Source organism: Triticum aestivum, chromosome 6A (assembly GCF_018294505.1).
Source record: "Triticum aestivum cultivar Chinese Spring chromosome 6A, IWGSC CS RefSeq v2.1, whole genome shotgun sequence".
NCBI lineage: Eukaryota > Viridiplantae > Streptophyta > Magnoliopsida > Poales > Poaceae > Triticum > Triticum aestivum.
The window spans coordinates 192,949,284-192,968,704 of record NC_057809.1 but is presented as its reverse complement, the minus strand read 5'-3'; the positions used below and the strand labels follow the sequence as shown (position 1 = coordinate 192,968,704).

General features: G+C 45.7%; 2 protein-coding genes across 18 annotated transcripts; one reads left to right on the top strand and one right to left on the bottom strand.

Moving 5' to 3' along the window:
• The first annotated feature begins 7,214 nt into the window (after window positions 1-7,214).
• LOC123127239 (uncharacterized protein At2g34160) lies at window positions 7,215-9,795 on the top strand. Its single transcript, XM_044546842.1, has 5 exons — window positions 7,215-7,562; window positions 7,806-7,854; window positions 9,202-9,264; window positions 9,341-9,405; window positions 9,497-9,795. Exons 1-5 carry the CDS (start codon window positions 7,419-7,421, stop codon window positions 9,593-9,595), a joined length of 420 nt encoding a protein of 139 aa, XP_044402777.1. The 5' UTR covers window positions 7,215-7,418; the 3' UTR covers window positions 9,596-9,795.
• Window positions 9,796-12,426: 2,631 nt separating this feature from the next.
• Window positions 12,427-18,837, bottom strand: LOC123127238 (uncharacterized). Of its 17 annotated transcripts, none has more exons than XM_044546832.1 (10): window positions 18,094-18,837; window positions 17,910-17,996; window positions 17,088-17,223; window positions 16,743-16,875; window positions 16,462-16,565; window positions 15,698-15,791; window positions 15,481-15,583; window positions 14,345-15,396; window positions 14,143-14,240; window positions 12,427-12,653 (listed from the first exon to the last, which is right to left on the bottom strand). In XM_044546832.1, exons 2-7 carry the CDS (start codon window positions 17,978-17,980, stop codon window positions 15,534-15,536), a joined length of 588 nt encoding a protein of 195 aa, XP_044402767.1. In that variant the 5' UTR covers window positions 17,981-17,996; window positions 18,094-18,837; the 3' UTR covers window positions 12,427-12,653; window positions 14,143-14,240; window positions 14,345-15,396; window positions 15,481-15,533. The 17 variants fall into 17 exon arrangements, 14 of the variants coding, with proteins under 14 accessions (XP_044402767.1, XP_044402773.1, XP_044402774.1 ...); XM_044546838.1 differs by having other exon boundaries at window positions 15,020-15,396; XM_044546839.1 differs by having other exon boundaries at window positions 15,230-15,396.
• Window positions 18,838-19,421: the final 584 nt, after the last annotated feature.

Sequence of the window (19,421 nt, the reverse complement as noted above, 5' to 3'; positions counted from 1 at the left end):
ATTTCCTTCACTACATCCACGTGCCACCAAGAGATTATGCTTGAGATGCGGGCTATGGGACAGGTAATTAGTCCACGGGACTGCCATACCCCCATACATTCATATTTTGGTATCTATATATGCATTAAGGATATACAATTGCTTACTTTGTGTTTCTCTATCATTCAAGCCATGGTACTGTTTGTATTGTATGCGACAATTTACTTCTGTGAAGGCATAGGCAACGGTGATGAACCCCTCTGTTATGGCCGGTTTAGCTAGGCCCACCGGGCAATCGTAGCCCACAAGTTATCTTAGGTTAATTCTTATGCAAGTTATCTAGGTTATAAATATAGGCCGTAAGACTCTTTTTGGAATTAAGCAATAAGAATATTATTATCCCTATTGCCCGGCTCCCAGAGGAGCCGGAACCCTAGCCGCCTCTAACCCTAGCTACCGCCGCCATCTTCCTCCGACGCAACGGCGCCCAGCCGCCGACGCGCCCGATCATCGCCCCGTCCCACTCCATCCTTCCCCTACAACCTCCGGAGCAGGTCCAACAGGACCCCTGGTTCTACCAATTTGGTATCCAGAGACTCGGGTTTGATCATGTCGTCATCAACACCCACGCCGCCGCTGCCCATCATCACCACCGCCCCGATGACCACTGTCGGGTCCCCAACGCCGCCGGCCCCGATCACCTCCGCGCCGCCGCCCCCCGTCATTTCCGTGCCGCCGACAACCTCCATCTTCACGTCGGAGGATATGACCAGCACCCTGTGGGACCTCGTGACGGCCGTCCAGGGCATCTCCCTGTACTTGGTCGGCCCGCACACCACCCCGCCGGCTGCGCCCCCCGCCTACAGCCACCCGGCGACGCATTGGCTGATCTAGAATGCATCGGGCCCGAGCGGGATGCCCTTGCTGCCGTTCCAGGCGGGCTACACCGGCGGGCCCTCGCCGTTGCTGCACCTGTCCTGGTACTCGGTACCCACAGCGATCGCCGGGGCCCATCCGTCGCTCCAGTCGTCGCCCGCCCAGTGCCGTCCTGGCCGCAGTGGCCCGCGCCGGTTCTCGTGGCGCCACCCGCACCTCCCACGCCCGCCCCAGCGCTGCAGTGGCCGCACTGGCCCGCGCCGGCCCCAGCCGCGCCAACCGCGCCGCCCGCGCCGGTCCGGCTCCCAACGCCGCCGCCGCCCAGCTCCGGATTGGGCCAGTCCACATCGGGAGGACTTCCGATCTAGCAGGCCCGATTTTCGCCGTCATCGTCCCTGATCCCGGCCTAGCTAACCTGGATGTCGCCACCGCCAGTTTACACAGAGGCCGGGGACCCAGCAGTACCCACGCTGCAGTCTGGGGCCTTGTCTGGCTCCGCGAGGGCCTACGACGGCCTTCCCACCATTGACCGGGCGCCGTCATCATCACTGCTCCGCGTCGCCGAGCCGATCGGCGATGGCACGCTGACCCAGACGCCGTCACGGTTCGCCAAGATTGATTTCGCCACTTATGACGGCATGGAGGACCCGCTTAACTGGCTCAACCAGTGTGAGCAGTTTTTCCGTGGCCAGCGCACGCTCGCGTCGGAGCGCACTTGGCTGGCATCCTACCACCTCCGCGGTGCAACCCAGACCTGGTACTACGCCCTCGAGTAGGACGAGGGCAGCATGCCCCCTTGGGAGCGCTTCCGCGAGCTCTACCTCCTTCGCTTTGGGCCTCCGGTTCGCGGGAGCCTCCTGGCGGAGCTCGGCCGCCTTCCCTTCACCTCCACAGTGCAGGACTTCGCCAACCATTTCCAGGGCCTGGCATGCCATGCGTCGGGCATGACGGCGCAACAGTGGGCCGACCTCTTTGTCGGTGGACTTCCGGATCACATCCGCGTGGATGTGGAGCTTCGGGGACCCCAGGATCTCCAGTCGGCCATGTACTACGCCCGCACGTTCGAGCGCCGCGCGGTGGCCATCCAGCAGGAATCACCGTCCCGGACCGCTGGGTCACTACCCGGGTCGGATTCCGCGCAGGGTCGGCCTGCGCAGGCTTCTGCGGCACCCCTCGCTATGACCGCGTCGCGCCCGTTCCGCCGGCTCACCTCAGCCGAGCTACTTGAGCGTCGCCGTCAAGGGTTTTGCTTCAACTGCGACGAGCCCTACACGCCCGGCCATGCCTGCCCACGACTCTTCTACCTGGAGGTTGCAGACTACATTCCGGAGGACGCCGTCGCTGCCGACCTGGCCGCCCCAGCTGTCGAGAAGGTGTTTGACGCTGGTTGATCGCCTCGAGGAGTTCCGCAAGCGCTTCCCCACCTTACAGCTCGAGGACGAGCTGTTTGTGCAGGCGGGGAGAAGTGTTATGGCCGGTTTAGCTAGGCCCACCGGGCAATCTTAGCCCACAAGTTATCTTAGGTTAATTCTTATGCAAGTTATCTAGGTTATAAATATAGGCTGTAAGACTCTTTTTGGAATTAAGAAATAAGAATATTATTATCCCTATTGCCCGGCTCCCAGAGGAGCCGGAACCCTAGCCGCCTCTAACCCTAGCTGCCGTCGCCATCTCCCTCCGCCGCCAGCGTGCCCAGCCGCCGGCGCGCCCGATCATCGCCCCATCCCACTCCATCCTTCCCCTACAACCTCCGGAGTAGGTCCGGTAGGACCCCTGGTTCTACCACCCTCTTATCGTGATGGCGTGAGGTGATGGTAAAAACTCGATGATGCCGAGCAGATTACTATGAATGAAACTTTGCCGCATGATCTCCGTGAAGAAATAAATGTGTTCGAAATTAGGTACCATTACCCTGCCTGATCTTCAATCTTCCACACTGAATGTTCTAATCTTGCTTTGCTTCATTTCACACGTTGTTCCAGTAATGAATTAAGTTCAAAGACAAATAAGTTTTGGGACTGCCTACTAGCATATCACTTCAATAAATTGAGGCAGGCATAAAAGCCAATGTATCTTCACAGATGAAATCCTCATATCACAATGTATTGTAGTGATTGACATGATTTGTTAGATTTACTTAACATTTGAGTTGATTAGCCAGTGGCACGCTGCACCGTTTGCTTCAAAAACACACGGAGCATATGAGTTTGAGTGGGACTTCATTAAAGCTTATGCTGAGATTCGTAAAGACTATCCTTACATGTTCACTTATTAAATAATCTTCTTTCTTGCATTTCCATTAATTCCCTTTGTTTGCTCAACTCTATACAACATCGCTATTTTCTGAAAATGTGTTGTGCAGAAAATGAATCTGTTTGACTATCTAACTACTCGTGAAAAGGGATAATTTACTTGATTATTTACCTACATGCTCAATGGTGTGCTAAATGAAAAACCTTTTAGGCAGTAATACTTCTCTATGCATGCCTTCAGCTCATCTGCATTCCTCATGTGAAGGATGGCATCAACAACGATGTAGTCTAGGAGGAAGAGACCAGCTATAGTGCCTGCTCTCATGTAAGTATGACCGATAAATCATAATCATTTCGATATTTCCTACATTATGTTTATTTGTACACTAAATTTCTATATATATACCTTATATTAACATGTACTTTCTAATGCATTTCATCTGAAGCTTCATACTTCTTTAGTGACAATATTCTTTGCACTTGTTCTTGCTTACAGATGTTTCTCACTCAACCATGCTTCTCATCTTTTGGTTTGGTTTTTCTGATGTGTGTGGTTAAGATACCAGCTTACAAAACCATCAGGAAGTCCAGAAAAAAAATCTTTGAGTGCAAGTGTGGAGGTTATGAAAGAACCATTAATTCGTATCTTTGGGATGCTATGTAATTATTATTTTACAAATGAAGAGGCCATATATTCTTACCATGATTGGTTAAAATACCATTTTATAGAGCCTTATATACTTTAGAATTATGGTTACTTTTGATAAAAACATATATTTACGTTTATTTTTATGCTTTGATATATTCACTAAATTCCTAGCATTCCATCGCCATAATGGACAGGCGCGACAACGCGCGCCATCGATGATCTAGTTCCTAGTAAACAACCCTAGTATTTTTGACAGCATAATAAACAGCCCTAGTAGGCAAGGAGGCATTATTTTTCCCTCAATTCTTCAACCGTACTTTAATATCATCGAGAAAATGATTTTATTTTGTTTTGTTTTCCAAGATCTTGATAGGTGGCCGTGATCAGGTAAATTGTTGCCATTTGCCGAGGTGATATGATATGGATAAAAAATTGCGCTCACTTTTTAATGAATAATGTCGGGTGTTTATAGGTGGTAGTTGTTAATTATCCTCCATATCACAAATAAGTGGCATCTTTGGCATTCTCATGTTCTTCATGGTATAAAAATTTGACTATTATTTGGTATTAAAATGTGTAAAACCCAAGAAATTACAATATTCTAGCAAAAAAGGAGAAGATAAATATACATATGCGACTTTGAAAGTTTCAATCCAGATAATTAAAATGATATTTCTAGTCACCGAAGACTTGTCCAAAACATATTCTATGGTATGGATGGAGTAGCAAGTGCCTGGCAGCTCCATTAATAATACCACTCCTTATATGTTGCTGCTCCTCATATATATGTTTCATCTTGAAAAAGTTATTGTAAAAAACTTTTGGGATAATATGAGTTGGGTTATATTTAACATGTTAAAACTTCTTTAAGCCCAAAGGGAAAATGATATAACATACAATGATTATTGTCTCCTTTGGTAATTCACATGAGAAAAAACTTAAATAAAAAAAAGTGAGTTTAAGAATAATAAATGTGTTCTGTATATTTCCTTTAAACCCATGAGTGGGGAAAATATGAGGTATAACATATAATCTTGTGTTGATACTACTGTACAAAAAATTTCTCATGGGAACCTTGAAAACAAACTCAAAAAGGTAAAAGAGTATAAAATAGGATGTTTGAATAGGTTACCATTCACGAAGAGACACTCTAACCTTTGCAAATATCGAAGTCATCGCATATTTTCAATGAACATATCTTTACTTTTTGAAATTGGTAAGGACTTTGTGAACAAGTCGGTGAGCTTATCGCAAGACTTGGCTTGCAGAAGTGTTTATTTCTCTACTTTAGTGTAACTCAAAGGGATAAAATGATTTAGGGGCAATATACTTAGCACATTTAGGGGCAATTTACTTAGTGATATTTCTCTTTATATAACTTGTCTATTTATGTGCAACATAGCACATTGTATTGGTAGATACTCCCTCCGTTCCAAAATATAAGGTGTATTGGTATTTTCAAAAGTCAAACATGTGCATGTTTGACCATTTAAAAAAAATCAATACATACAGTACCAAATATGTATCATTAAATCCATCACAAAATACTTTTATATTTTATTTATTTTGTATTGTACACGTCGATAGTTTATTCTATAATCTTGGTCAAATATACATGAGTTTGACTAACTGGAAAATCAATACACCTTATATTCTGGAATAGAGAGAGTAATATGGATGATGATTTAATGAAACATGATAGCACCATGGTGTCCTAATCTTTTAGTAGGACACATATTTAAGCAATTTGGGTGGAGTCAACTACGGTTCGATACAACATATGCGAGGACGACACACCTTAGTAGTCTATAAGCCAACTCCGGAGAGGTTATTGATCATGTCGGGGCATTATCAACCAGACCAAGAAGGTTTATCCATGCAAGCAATTAAATGCACCCCACGTTCCTAAATATAAGACATTTTAACAGTTCAATTTAAACTACCAAAACATTTTATATTTTAAAACAGAGGTAGTAAAAAGCAAGAACTATAATATGAAATCTAGATATTATGTATATAGATAAAAACTTATGGTTCCGATAGTGGTCTTGGCCTGGTTATTGAACACAAACAAAGTTCACAAAGTTGTAGCAATAGTTAATTCTTAACTAACCCTAATACAAACGGTGCCTAGGGTGTATTTAAGAAGGAAAGGGCTAGTGGTTCAGTCAACCCAATGATAAGGGTCAAATCCAACCATATTTGGTTTTCTCAATGGTTATGGACTCTAAAAGTTGCCTGGAGTGACATTTTAAAATATATAGGACTAGCCCGAAGATAAAGTGCTGCAACACCTATACATATTTATGCATATGCTGTCTCCAAAGTCCTGATATTTGTGCTTGAATTTTCATGTTCATTCCTTTCCTTGTGCGTTTGCCTCCATCTTCATATTTGGTTATGCTCCAACACTCCGCCATTCATGAGGTCCTTCATATCTAAGTAATACAAACACATTTGATTTATGCAACATCATAATCTCATGAACAATAGAAATAGTCCCTAGAAACATGATCCATTGAGTTGATGTGCCCGAGCTCTAGTATTGATGTCCAAAATTTGTGAATTTACAAGAATAGGTCAGTATCCTTAGTGCTTTGGAGATACCCAAAAATAAATAAAGTACGCCCAGCCCATTGGATTTGCTAGATCTAGTGACACTAAGATATACAATATGGAGTATCGGGTACTCCGATGCAACATGTTTAGATTAGTAAGTAATATAATCACACAATGGATAAAAAATTGTGTGACATTTATTATACAAGACAAAAAGGATAGTAAAAAATATGTACCTATTCAGAAAACATCCATTCCGAACATATGTGGCCTTAAAGTTTCTACAGTCCGTTTTGCAAAGACAGAATCGAAAAAACTGACTATTGTTGATCAACAACTACATTTCCACTGATTCTAATATAAGATGCCCTCCACTCACAACTACATGTTCTCCAAGGCTTTGAATGCAATTTTATTTTTCTACATAAGTGTGTTTGTAAGGACTTGTGATTAAACTTGATCATGGGCAGCCCGACTTGGACTTGCCTCTCGGGGGGCCCGGGCTTCATTTTACAACACGAAAGAGGATTCGAGCCGGGCTTGAGTTTTTTTTTGATTTTCGGCCAGGCTTGCAAATGCGTAGCCTAAAAAATAGTGTTAGATCAGGATTTCAGGCTTCAAGCTGCTTTTCAAGCAGGGCTCAGACATAAAAAAATAGCTATCTTTGGTCTTGGGGACAGGTTTAGTCTTCTAGTTTCACAAACCCGGTCTGAAACCCGACCCAGCCCGGCACATGATGAAGTTTGCGTGTGATAGTATATATGACCTTAGGCCATTTCAAAAATAATAATAACAAATGCAACACAAAATGCAATGTTAAGATGGGAAACTTCAGAATCGCGTCCGACACAAAACTGGGGAAAATCTAGCTGAACACGGTCTATTTGAGCCCTTGTTCACCGAAGGTTTGCTAGGGCCAGACTCCGACTGGAAGAGGGAAAAAACGGAACAGCCCCAAACCCCGTAACCCTACCCCGTATAAAACCCCGAAGCTGAGATAGGGCTTCCCCTCTCCGTCGCCGCCGAAATCTCTCTACTCGTGCTCCCCTCAAGTCCCCGTAGCTAGCCAGTGTTGCTGTTCTCGCGCGGCCTCGGTGGCAGCCATGGAGGAGGTGACGGAGGCGGTGAACAACCTTACCATAGGGGAAGGAGCAGCGGCGACGGCGGGAGCGGAGGGGCACAAGAAGAACCGCATCCAGGTCTCCAACACCAAGAAGCCCCTCTTCTTCTACGTCAACCTCGCCAAGGTAGGGAAACAAGTCCTGTGGACGAGTGGATGAGAGAAGCGTGCCGTTGGTTGGGGATTTCTTCCGGGTTTTAGGGGCACATCTGTTGTGGGGTTAAACTCTAGAGAGGGTTGTCCTCTTTGCGTAGGAGGGGTCCGCCGAGGAGATATCTTTGCGAGTGATTTGATTGGATTTGGGCGTCCTGCTAACATTTACCATGAAATCAACAAGACTAATTTGGTTTGTGACGCTGTTTGTGTGCAGAGGTACATGCAGCTGCACGAAGAGGTGGAGCTCTCGGCCCTCGGCATGGGTAAATCTTCACTCGCCGAAGCGTATTTTTGTATCAGTTTAGGCCTCTGTTATGTTACTTTGGCAATGATTTGCCGTATGCATAGGCGCATATAAATGTTTGATGACCTGGTATACTGTGATGGGTATCTTTCTGCTTGTCCATGAGTGGCATTTTATTACTCCTGCTAACTGAGGTTGTTGCAGCTCATTTAATGGGGGGAAAAGTCTACATTCATGTCACATAGTTCTTGCTTGCCTACAATTTATGTTCTTCCTTCATCTCAGTCTGAGCCCTTTAGCTTTATACCGCACTTTATGTTACTTTTACTAATAAGAATTTGAAGTTGGATCTCTCACCTGGTTGTGGGAAGAATTACACTTGCCTATTCTGTTCATAAAGGCTGTGGAAAAGTAAATTATACTATTCTGGGAAGTTCTCAAAAGACCAGTCTCAAGAATAAAGTACTACTCCCTCCGTTCTAAATTACTCGTCGCAGAAATGGATGTATCTAGAACTAAAATACATCTAGATACATTCATACCTGCGACAAGTAATTCGGAACGGAGGGAGTACCATGCAAAGAACTGACAATTGATACTCCCTCTGTCTCTATTTACATGTCGCTCATGTATTTCTAGGTTCAACTTTGACCTTTGGTTTGACTAACAAAACTTGGGCTATGTGTCATTAAATTTATACCATTCCATTCGTATTAAAAATTTCAAGCGGTGTAATTTTTGTGACAGACGACAAACATATTATTTGTCAAAATGATGGTCAAATTTTGATCATGAGAAATGATGACCTCATGTAAATGGAGGTGGAGGGAGTACTAAAAACAGAGTGAGCTGAGCCTTCATCCACTGGGTTACAGAGTACTAAAAACAGTTTTCATTGCTCGTTGATAATCAAATTAATATTGCTTGTATGCGCAAGTTTGTGCTGATGTAATAATATGTCCAGCCAACAGTCATCTAGCTCTGGACATGTAATACTCATATTAAATCAGAAACTGCTGATGACATTGTTGTCCAAAAGTTATTTTCTGCATCATAGCGTTCTGCTGTCAGTTGTAGCTGAAGTCTAGTAGCCAGCTTTTGCACCTGTGTGTTGCTATTTAAGCCTTGGGTTACAGTGGTTTTAGGCACCTTAATATGATATTAATTTTGGTTAGACTATTTGTAAGGTTAAATTTACATGGATGTGTCATATACTCATGATAATAATGCTTCAACACTTGTGTATGGATGCTTGGTTTATTTTCTTTGTTGGTCAGCATGACCCTTTGTTACTGTCGGACCTCTGTTATTTATCTACATTCCTTTTTTTGTCGTGATGAAACTATTTTTAACTTTGTCCTTTCAGCTATTGCAACTGTGGTGACTGTTGCGGAAATTCTAAAAAATAACGGCCTTGCTGTTGAGAAGAGTGAGTCTTGTTTCTCATTATTCTGCTCGATTATGTCTTCTTTTCAGTCTCTTAACTTGGTCGAAATTACTTGCAGAAATAATGACATCTACTGTTGATGTCAAAGATGATACAAGGAACCGCCCTATCCAGAAGGCCAAGGTTAGTGTTCTTCGGATGACATACGGACCGTACTTACCATGATTTATCCACATGACTGTTTTTCCTTACTCTCATAACCTGTACTGGGCAGATCGAAATATTGATTGGCAAGACGGAGAAATTCGATGAACTGATGGCTGCCGCTGCAGAGGAGAGGGAGGCAGCGGGCGCTGAGGAAGAGCAAAGCTGAACACTTGGAAGGTTCCTGTTGTAGCTTAATTTTACTGTTCTTCTGCCCTTTGCTGTGTTTTAGTTTGTTGTGTCGACAAGAGACAAGTGCTTGCATAATCAAGTAAGGGCGCAGCTTATTTTAGTGCGCTTTTTGTTGATTTGTTAGGGTTACATGGCAACTTGTGATAATGGGATTATGAGTCTGATACGCTCTTGATTTGTCCTCGCGTGCATTTTTGGTTGGCTGTTTCTCCTATTACGCCTGTGGTGTGCCATACCCGTTCAGAGTCACGCGAGGTATATTTACCAAGGATTGAATTTCAAGATATAAATCAACTAAAAAGATCTCTTAGTATAACACACGTTGTGGATGCAGCTTAGATCATTATTGGATGAACAAAGTCCACTTTTGGACCCTGAATTTTGCCCCAAGTTCACTTCTGGTCCTTCAGTTTTTCGAACTGTCGCAGTTCACGTTTGGACTCCCCAGGATTTTGGCTAATATAGAGCGTCAATGTGAGCTGTTATTTTTTTCAGGGTCTATGTCAGCTGGTTTTATTGATGTAGTTGCCACAGACAAGAGTATGCGCCGTCCGACGATGATGCTGAGCAGTCGAAGCTGTCTGAGCCGTTGCAATTGCAGCATCCCCTTGACGTGGCTGCCTTGTCTTCTTTCGTTCGCACGATGCCTACTCCTTTGCTCCCCTGATGCCCTTGTTTTGTTGCGGCGCTGCTGGGTTTTCCTCGTGTCGGTGGATGGTCAAGGGGGCCGCCGTTGCAAGAAAAAGGGTTTTCCCCCGCTTTGTATTCCAAAGCAACCAACCGATACATCAAAGGATAGGTGCTGGGGCGAAAGCAGCACAATCACACTAAAAGAAACGAAAGAGAAACAACAAGAGAAAAGAATGCCGACAACGACGGATCGACGAAAACGAAGAAGCTTCACGACCACTGCGCCCACCGAAGATCTCCCACGAAGCTCCAAGGCTCCGAAGCACCGGTACCAATCAACACCTTCAAGAAGGACCGCGACGAAGACGACGCTGCTGCCAAGGGTTTCCCCCGATACACGACTAGGCGAGAGGAAGGGTCGCCCCCGACACCCTCCAGGAAGGTCCGGCGGCACCCATCAGCGTCGCCGCGTCGGTGTCGGACAGGCCGACAGGGGTTTCCCCCGATCCCAACCTTCACCTCGGGTGCTCCAGAGCCTGCCACCAAACTGACCACCATCTTGCGCCACCATGGTCAAGAAGCCTCCATGCCGTCTCACCACGGTACCACGAGATGAGGTCTGCACAACAAGGGATAGGAGCCGGGACTAGGGGCTGCAGCACCGTTGGCACGCGCAAGGGCACAACCTCCACCATCAACGACAGTAGCCGACCGGACACACTAGCAGGAGCCTACCAGGCCCGTGTGCCTATAGGCCCTGCCGGGAACTCCATTCCCGAAAAGCTCCCGCCATCGCGCTGCAGCAGGCACGCCATCGGCATCGCCGCCCCCCATCCGAGCCGCTCCTCCTCACCACACAGACGACGACGAAGCCACACCAGGGACCGGCCCGCTAGGACCCAGATGGAGCCGGGAGGGCCCAGATCTGGGCCGAGGACACGCCGCCGGCCACCGCACGCCACCACGCCGCCCTGCTGCCAAGGGCAGCACCGCCACCGCGCCTACCGCCGGCGACCGCTGCCGGGTCGCCGGGCCGCCGCCCAGCCGAGCATCACTGCCACCATCACCAGCCCCGGGAGGGAGACGAACGCGCGGGTACAGAAGGGCCCGCCGCCGCCGCCAGCAACCGGGCCAGCGCCGGGGCACCCGCCGGCGGCGGCGGGGGAGAGCTCACGGGAGGGGGGGGCGAGGGAAGAGGAGGGCGCCGCCCCGGCCACCTCCCGGGGAGGTGGCGCAGGGGCGGGAACGAGATGGGGAGGGGGAAGAAGGGGGCGGGGAGGGCCGGGGCGCGCGAGCCGGCGGCCGCCGCAGGCGGTGGCGGAACCCTAGTGAGAGGGAGCGGACGGGAGCGGCTCTCGTCGACCGGGGCCGCCGTTGTCAAGCTGAGCTTGTCCATAATTGACGACGCCGCTGGGGCGAGAAACTAGCGGTTCAGAAGAAATCGAGCAGCGGCAACATGTTCTGTTTTACTTCATTATTATCTTTACACTAGTAGAATGCCCGTGCGTTGCCACGAGCTTTTGAGAAAAAAAGATACTACTCACTGAGCTAGGATTACCGAGAACAATGTCACATCTTTTTCTTCAACAATCAGCTAACACACATCATAGTATCAAACACAATAATCTTATAGAGCACCTATAGCCCGTCCCCTCAAATCTACGGACACGCCCTGTCGTTGACCGAATATGAGAGAAGAAAAAAGGTGACCCAACCAGACCCCTTATATCATCACCATAAGTCCGAGTTGTCTGCAAACTATCATATTAACACCCAACATAGGAAGGATATGAAGCTCGCAACACCTAGTCAATCCGCCAGGTAGGACGCCCGTGCGTTGTTACGGGTAGAAGACGAAAAATGCCACAAACACGTTACAACAAGCACTAAAGTTTCTCTTCCTGCATCCTACCTTTTCACCACTGTGATTCCCAAACATTTGTCCAAATCAAAATGGGCATAGAACATAAGTACAAATGTTTGGAAGCTAAAAGTATACTACATAATTTTTCACTTATAACACCTTTCTCCCTATTTTTAACAGTGACTCACTACTGCAGCATAAACTAATTCATTCTTGAAATATTCAGAAGAAAACATATTGACCAAGCAAAAATCACTTTACTTTAGCACAAGAACCTTGTGACAACTATAGAAAAAAGATTGAGATGGTTACTCTCATAGAAGACACCTTCGAATATAATTTTAGGAAATAACTTTGTACAATATTGGCCTAGACCGAAAGAAAAAAGCTCATACATGCAGTATCATGAAGGAAACGATTCCTCGTTATCTCAGTTCCAAATGGAAACTGGTATCAATTCACTAAGATTTAAATGAATGAGAACCGTTAAATCCATGTCTATCTCCATTTTTAGCGAGTTCAACAGCGGGCTCACGGGTATCTACACAGCAGAAATATAGAATATGAGTTTCGGTTCACTTTATGTGACAATTATAGAAAAGGAACAACCAGAAGAAAAAACAAACAAACATGAGAAAGCACATGCAAGCAAATAAGCCTTTATTTTTTCTGATGAACATATGAAACATCATAGTAACTAAACACAGTAACAAACCCATTTGAAGGTAAACATATTAGTGCCCATAGTGCATAGTTATTTGATCCATATTTGTTGTCACGGGCGACAAGTACATAAAAATTGATGAATGGTCAAAGGGTATTTGGTCAAAGGATAGTTAGTTCTACTTCACAAATTGCGACCATGATACATTACAAGTTTCATAGATTTTTGGTTTAAAGAATGTTCAGCTAAGAAGAAAATGAATAAAATATCAACATCTTAATCTCTACTATTAAAGCGCACTTGGTACATTAAATGGTACCCACGTATCCACCACTCGCATAACCTCCCCACATCATCGTTTTTTTCAACCAAACCCATTTCCCGATGCAAGGAAAAAAGCCCTAGAAAACCGACCATCCTTTTCCTTCTCCCTGGTACGACCCCCACGCGCACGATTGCTCCTACGGCGCCGATTTTGACCATGCCTCCCATGTGATGTTGCCTTGTCCCGCTCCCTCTTGCCATCCAGACGCACTCCCTTGCCGCCTCTCCGCTTCAAGGTGTGTGCTCTGAAACCGTCGCCTCCTTTCTTCAGCCCGTGGCATCTATTCTCCACTAGATCATCTCAATTTTTCGTCCTTCACTGAGTCCGGCGGCGACAACCAAAGAACCAAGTCCCCATCCATTTTGTGAGGGCATGCAATTAAAGAAGGGGATGTGTGGCCCATGAGGTTGCTGCCATCAGCCGCTGCTGAAATCTAATGAAAAAGTGCCTACGGTACAGTTCATTTCCACTCTCAGTTGATAGAAATAATCAAATTTCAAGCATACAAATTCAAAATGAAAAAGTCTATTATGAGCACCAGAAAGATAGAAATGATCCATTTATTTCAATGCATACTACTACACCTTGGTGCTTAAAGACAAAACTTAGTTGCAAACAGTGCATTACCTAGGAACAACATTTGGTGTACTGAGCATAACAATTCAAAATTATTCTATGGCTATGAAGTGCCTAAATCTGAGATTGCAACATGAAAGCAAGCACTCAGCAAGTACTGATCAAATTGACAAATTATATGGTTCATTCGTCCATAGTGAACACAAAATTAAAAGAGCTGCCAGAACTCATGGTGGCACATTCTATAGAAGCATCATTCTTCTGTAAGTATAGTGTTCTCAAGAAAGCATGGTGTAGCCAAGAGATCAAGGCGTTATACAAGCATTATTTCATAGCACAATCTAGGGGGAAAAATCCTTCGTTCTGGAAGAACGACAACCCAAGATGTACCGACGACAAGATCCACAGTTGCTTTGCATTACTCCAAATCAAGAGTTGCGATAGCAACCTGTTAATCTGACATACCTTTAGATAGAAGCTCAACGACAATTTCCTTCTGAACCCATATTGAGAAAAATAAGCCAGATTTGAATTTTAATATCTTTGCCAACATTTATTTTCAACTGCACAAGCAAAATAAAACATGAATTTCACACCGCAGAAACTACTAAATATGAAATTACAGAATTTTAGCATTTGAATATGAGAGAACTGTAAAGCATTGTACATGATAGTAATCGTGTTTCAGAGAACTTTGTCAGTGGTAGTGACATGCCGCCGACACCAAATGCCGTTTATAATGTACTCCATAATGATCTTTTTTTTTAGTTTATCCATAATGATCTACAACCATTCCTTGAGCTTCACATGGTACCTGGTCCTGATACCAACATCAAACAATGCAGAGTATTGCTATGTTTTAAAGTGTGCTTGTCTTAGCAAGGTGTGCCTTGGTTTTCGATTGCACCATGGTGAACCTCCCACTCTCTATATCTCTCTCTAAACATCTCCGCCTCCATCATCGCCCCCGCTCCCCTCACTATATCTCTATGCACTGCCACTCCCCTGCTACCCAGTGTTGGTCCCCGTTAAACTGTTTAACCATTCATGAATTAAACACTATGCCTTGAAAAAGACTTTCCCTTTATAATGAAACATGCCTACTTCTTTTCCTAAATATCATTCATCAATTTAAATTTGTGAGGTTTCTCTACTACTTAAATAGTGCATTGTATCAACATAAACTTCAAGTGAGTACAATAATTAAGTGAGGTAGCTACATGCTTGTATTTCACCTAAAAAATGATTAAAAGAAGTACTATTTCGCTCTAAGGTGGCATACAAACAACAATAACTCAGTGGACTTTCTGTACAATTTAGAAGAAAGCGCCTAGTATATCACCCCACTCGACCCTGCTTGTGGAAAGAGAAACCAGATGTGTCAATATGATGTTGGACTGTCACTACTTGTAAAACTGAGTTTTCTTCTCTCTAGTAATTTCTTCCTGGAAAGATGATAAAGTACTCATGTCTGTTAAAATACAAACATGTGGATCAATAGATAATAAAGTGACAACGAAAGTTATACGAAACTTGCAAAAGAGATGTTAACCTCAGAACCTTTACTGGATGGTTGGTGCACGGGGCAGCACAACAGAACTGGGAAGTGAGCTGGGAGCGGACGGACGATCTGGCTCTTCATTGCGTCGTGCTACAGTCCTCTCGTCCAAATCATCCGACAACGCTCATGTCCTCATCAGTCATCTCATCCAAATCATCCTACAACGCTCATGTAAAATGTTTTCATAAATAAACACATGTTCTTGCAGGACAAGAGATTTAATTGATAGCTAACAAAAGTACCCAATGCTTGCAATTAGCCTGGTGTAGCAGGTCCAGCTCCTCATTGATGGCCATCAAGATGCGCTTTGTGTTGGTATATGGTCTCCTCCAGCCTCTCCAACCTCTGTATCACGATGCACCGTTGTTCAGTTCACAGTAAACGAATTTGTTTAGGTTAGCACCAGTGGAAAACATACGTTGGTGTGTGGCCAAGCATGGATGGAGTTACCGTACATACCTTTCATAATGTTCTTCTGTAGCTCAATGTTCGCCGTGCATCTTATGTCCACCACCACACACCTGTCCTCGTTCGGTCCAAGCAGGTCATTTTGCTAGGTTCAGAAGGAGTGAAAACAAGATATGGCTTAATTGCTAGGTTCAGAAGGAATAACAAGAAGTTGCATTGAGTTTCCAGTAAAAGGCACCTTAATTGCACGGTGTGGCACAATCTGCCTTTTAGTATTTTCCATTTTAAGAAAAGCTTATTTGAAAATAACAAGAAGTTGCATTGAGTTTCCAGTAAAAGGCACCTTAATTGCACGGTGTGGCACAATTTGCTTTTTAGTATTTTCCATTTTAAGAAAAGCTTATTTGAAAATAACATACATCTGGTACTTAGATGGCACTACTTCACTGCAAGTCTGCAATATACAATATGCACAAAACAGAAATTCCTTGAAATGCTTTGTACACTTACTAATTATGATCAACATCAGCTATGAAGTTCATTGTAAAATGTACTCTTGTTAAATCTGGAACTAAGTTATGTGTATGCATTTAACAGCATAAACTTAAGGGCATAAATTAAGAAAAAGGAAAAAAATAAAATTTAACCACCTTGGCTGATCCATAATAACATATACATAGCAGTTGCCAGCCAACTCTTGTTGATCCTACTTACCACATGAACTTGTTCACAGTTGAGTAAGCATACTGAATTTAATAATATCAAGTAATGTGGTATAGGGAAAGGGGAAGCTTAGAGCCTGAATAATGACTGACAAAAATAGAGATATCTCCAGCTCCTTCATGTTGGCGCCCACCCCATTCTAGCTCAGCCTTGACCTCCTCGTAATTGATCTGCCTGCCAAGTTCTCTGCAATCACCTGCAGGAACACATCCACACAATTTGTACATTCACTTACAACTCAGGCTCACATGGATATTGGTGAGGCAATGAAATAGATGATGCCAATGAAATCAGTTTATCTCCGGGAAATCATCAGGGGCGAACACCTGATTTCGAAATCCCTAGGACCCAAAGAATGAAAACAACAACGCACTCGGACTGGCCGGTGGCGGTGGATCCTGCATCCTCATTAGCATGGCCACGCTCAGGTCCTCATCTGCCGAGGAGGCACTTTTATACCGCATCAGCATGAAGCAAAACAGTGGCGCCAGCACGACCACCTCCACCTGACATCAACAAATGTACAAACAGATTATGTGAACTGAAGTCTCTGTACTCTGCAAAGTGTGACATAGCTCATAATTCAGATGAATTTAATCCTACAGATATGCATATCACAACAATGAATAATCTTTTCCATGCATCCATGGATAACTCAAGCTTGCCAATATCTGGTTATTGATCAAGACTGAAGGGACAACTCCAATCTACAATAAACCTGATCAGGCTGCTGACATGAATGGAGCAATTTGCAGTGATCTGGTCGCATCACCGGGCCGCCGACGGGCGTCGATAAGGAGTCGGCGCCGTCGGGCTGCCGACGTTGAGATAGAAGATGGAGGTTCTGCTTCAGACTATTGGAGCAGCAAAATTATCCGAATCAATAGAGAAACTGAAGATATTGCAGCAAAATTGTCAAAATTATATTAGCCACTAAAACTCCCAGGTCCAGCAGCAGCAAGATAGCAGAAAGAGATGGGCCGGGAACATAACATAATTTGTTCTTCCAATATGTATTCCGAACTGTTCTAAAAAGTACATAATTAATCCAATGTATTCTGTTTGTGCATCAACATTTGACACGCCCAACTCGCTGTATATATCATTTACCGGATGTTGAAATTATAGTTTGTATCTTTGTTCTGACGCTATACTTGAAATCTTTGTGTTTTCAAGAAATAATCTATTACACTTCTACAAAGGAACGAAAATGTACAATTCTGTTTGCGGACATGCTTCTTCTACTGCTATTTAACGATTGCATTTACTATTATTTTAGAAGATAACACCGACCAAATATCTGAGAATGCATTAGTACGTACATGATAATTAAAATGTAAATAGTCAGACCAAAACATCAAATCAAAGGAGATTATATTCACATAAACTTGACTGAAATTAAATAGGAAAAAGCCATGTAGTACAAGACGACAGCAACAATAGACATGTAGTGCTAGCTTCCAAGGATTCATTTCAGTACAGGAAGAATTAAGGGGGAGTTCTGTTCAAAATAACAATCAAGGAGCGGCCGTTTACATACCTATGGACGCATACAAATGGACAACCAAGGAGCAGCCGCATACTGCAAGTGCCATTCACATCCAGACGCATACAGACTGAATACAAACTGAACCAAAGAACCAACCAAGATGTTTATCCATATGTATGTATGTAACAGATGCTAGTGCCATCCAGATTTGGGGGTAGAGAGAGGGGAAGCTCACCACGTCCACGTTTTAAGTGTCGCGTACAGGAGGAGGCGAATCCACGAGCGTGAGGATGAGCTGGACAACGCCGGATGGGTGGACGGGATTTGGGGACGGGGGTGTCTGAGCTATACCGGTGCGCGTCCTTGGAGGTAGAGGACGAGAAGGAGCACCGGCATTCGCCGCCACCATCGTCGACTGGGACAAGGTTGTCGCGCCCGCGCTCATCCCGAATAGCCGCTGCAAGGCGCGCCGCGTCTGCACAACCTACGGGTGGAGGGCCTCCGTGCGGCCCTGTTCCCGGAGCACCATCCAGCAGGTGCCGATGGGGATCCGCAGAGATAGAAGACGAAGCAGCGGCGGCGGTCCTTGATGGAAAAGGGGGAAAGCGGAGGTCGGGATTGACGCACACAGTCCTCCAAACAAGGCAAGGCCGACAGGGTCTCCTCCAATCAGGGCAACGCGACCACGCCCTTGGGGATCCGCGGCGGTGGCAGCGACATCCCTGGGGATTCGCGGCGGCGGCGAGCGGCGTCTCTGGTGATTCACGACGGCGGTGGCGTGCGGCGTCCCTGGGGATTCGCAGCGGCGGCGGCGTGCGGCGTCCCTGGGGATTTGCGGTGGCGGCGGCGGCGTGCGGCGTCCCCGGGGATTCGCGGCGGCGGCGGCGGCGGTGGTGTGCGGCGACCTGGGTAGGGAAGGTGGAGGGGCGTGCGGGGACGAATAAAAACTCGACAAAAAAACCAACAAAACTGGAAGGTGCGATTGAGGACGAAAATTGACCGGCGGAGACTACCAACTGCTTCATTAGGAGTAGAGATTAACACCAAACCACAGTCCGTCTCACGTACGGTGACGGTTGGTATGTCCGGCGATTACGGAGGCGATATTCTCCCTCCTGATTCCCGCTGTTCGTCCGCCCCGTGCGTTCAGATCTGATCGCCGGTGGTCGCTGGTTGAGCCCTTCCGCCGTCCCGCGGTGAGGCGCCCTGCCCGCCCTGCGAGACCCTGTCCCCCACCATAAGCCTTTCGGGTGTTCCCTAGGGCACACGATCGTAAAACACCTGTCTAGGGTTTCCGTCTTGTGCGCTGTTTCCGTGCGGCCATGGAGAAAGTAGCGGGGCTGATGGAGAAGATGAAGTTGTTGGAGGAGGAGAGGAGAGGAGTGAAGATCCGATGGACGACGCGGGCCAAGGAGAACAAGGCTGGGGTTCAGGCGGTGGGGAAGGTGATGTCGGAGAGGCCCGCGCACCATGATGCGATCTGCCTGTCGCTGGGGAAGTGCTGGTGCCCCCTGAAGGGCGTGGACTGCAAAGAGTTGGGCGACAATATATTCCTGTTCACGT

Excerpts from the sequence above, each read along its gene's own strand:
- LOC123127238 (XM_044546829.1), bottom strand. The coding sequence starts at position 17,980 with ATGCGTCTGGATGTGAATGGCACTTGCAGTATGCGGCTGCTCCTTGGT. Across the intron at positions 17,224-17,909 it reads CCATTTGTATGCGTCCATAG|TCTGAAGCAGAACCTCCATC; the intron begins GTATGTAAACGG and ends CTGCTCCAATAG. Across the intron at positions 16,876-17,087 it reads CATGTCAGCAGCCTGATCAG|GTGGAGGTGGTCGTGCTGGC; the intron begins GTTTATTGTAGA and ends TGTTGATGTCAG.
- LOC123127239 (XM_044546842.1), top strand. The coding sequence starts at position 7,419 with ATGGAGGAGGTGACGGAGGCGGTGAACAACCTTACCATAGGGGAAGGA. Across the intron at positions 7,563-7,805 it reads TCTACGTCAACCTCGCCAAG|AGGTACATGCAGCTGCACGA; the intron begins GTAGGGAAACAA and ends GTTTGTGTGCAG. Across the intron at positions 9,406-9,496 it reads GCCCTATCCAGAAGGCCAAG|ATCGAAATATTGATTGGCAA; the intron begins GTTAGTGTTCTT and ends TGTACTGGGCAG.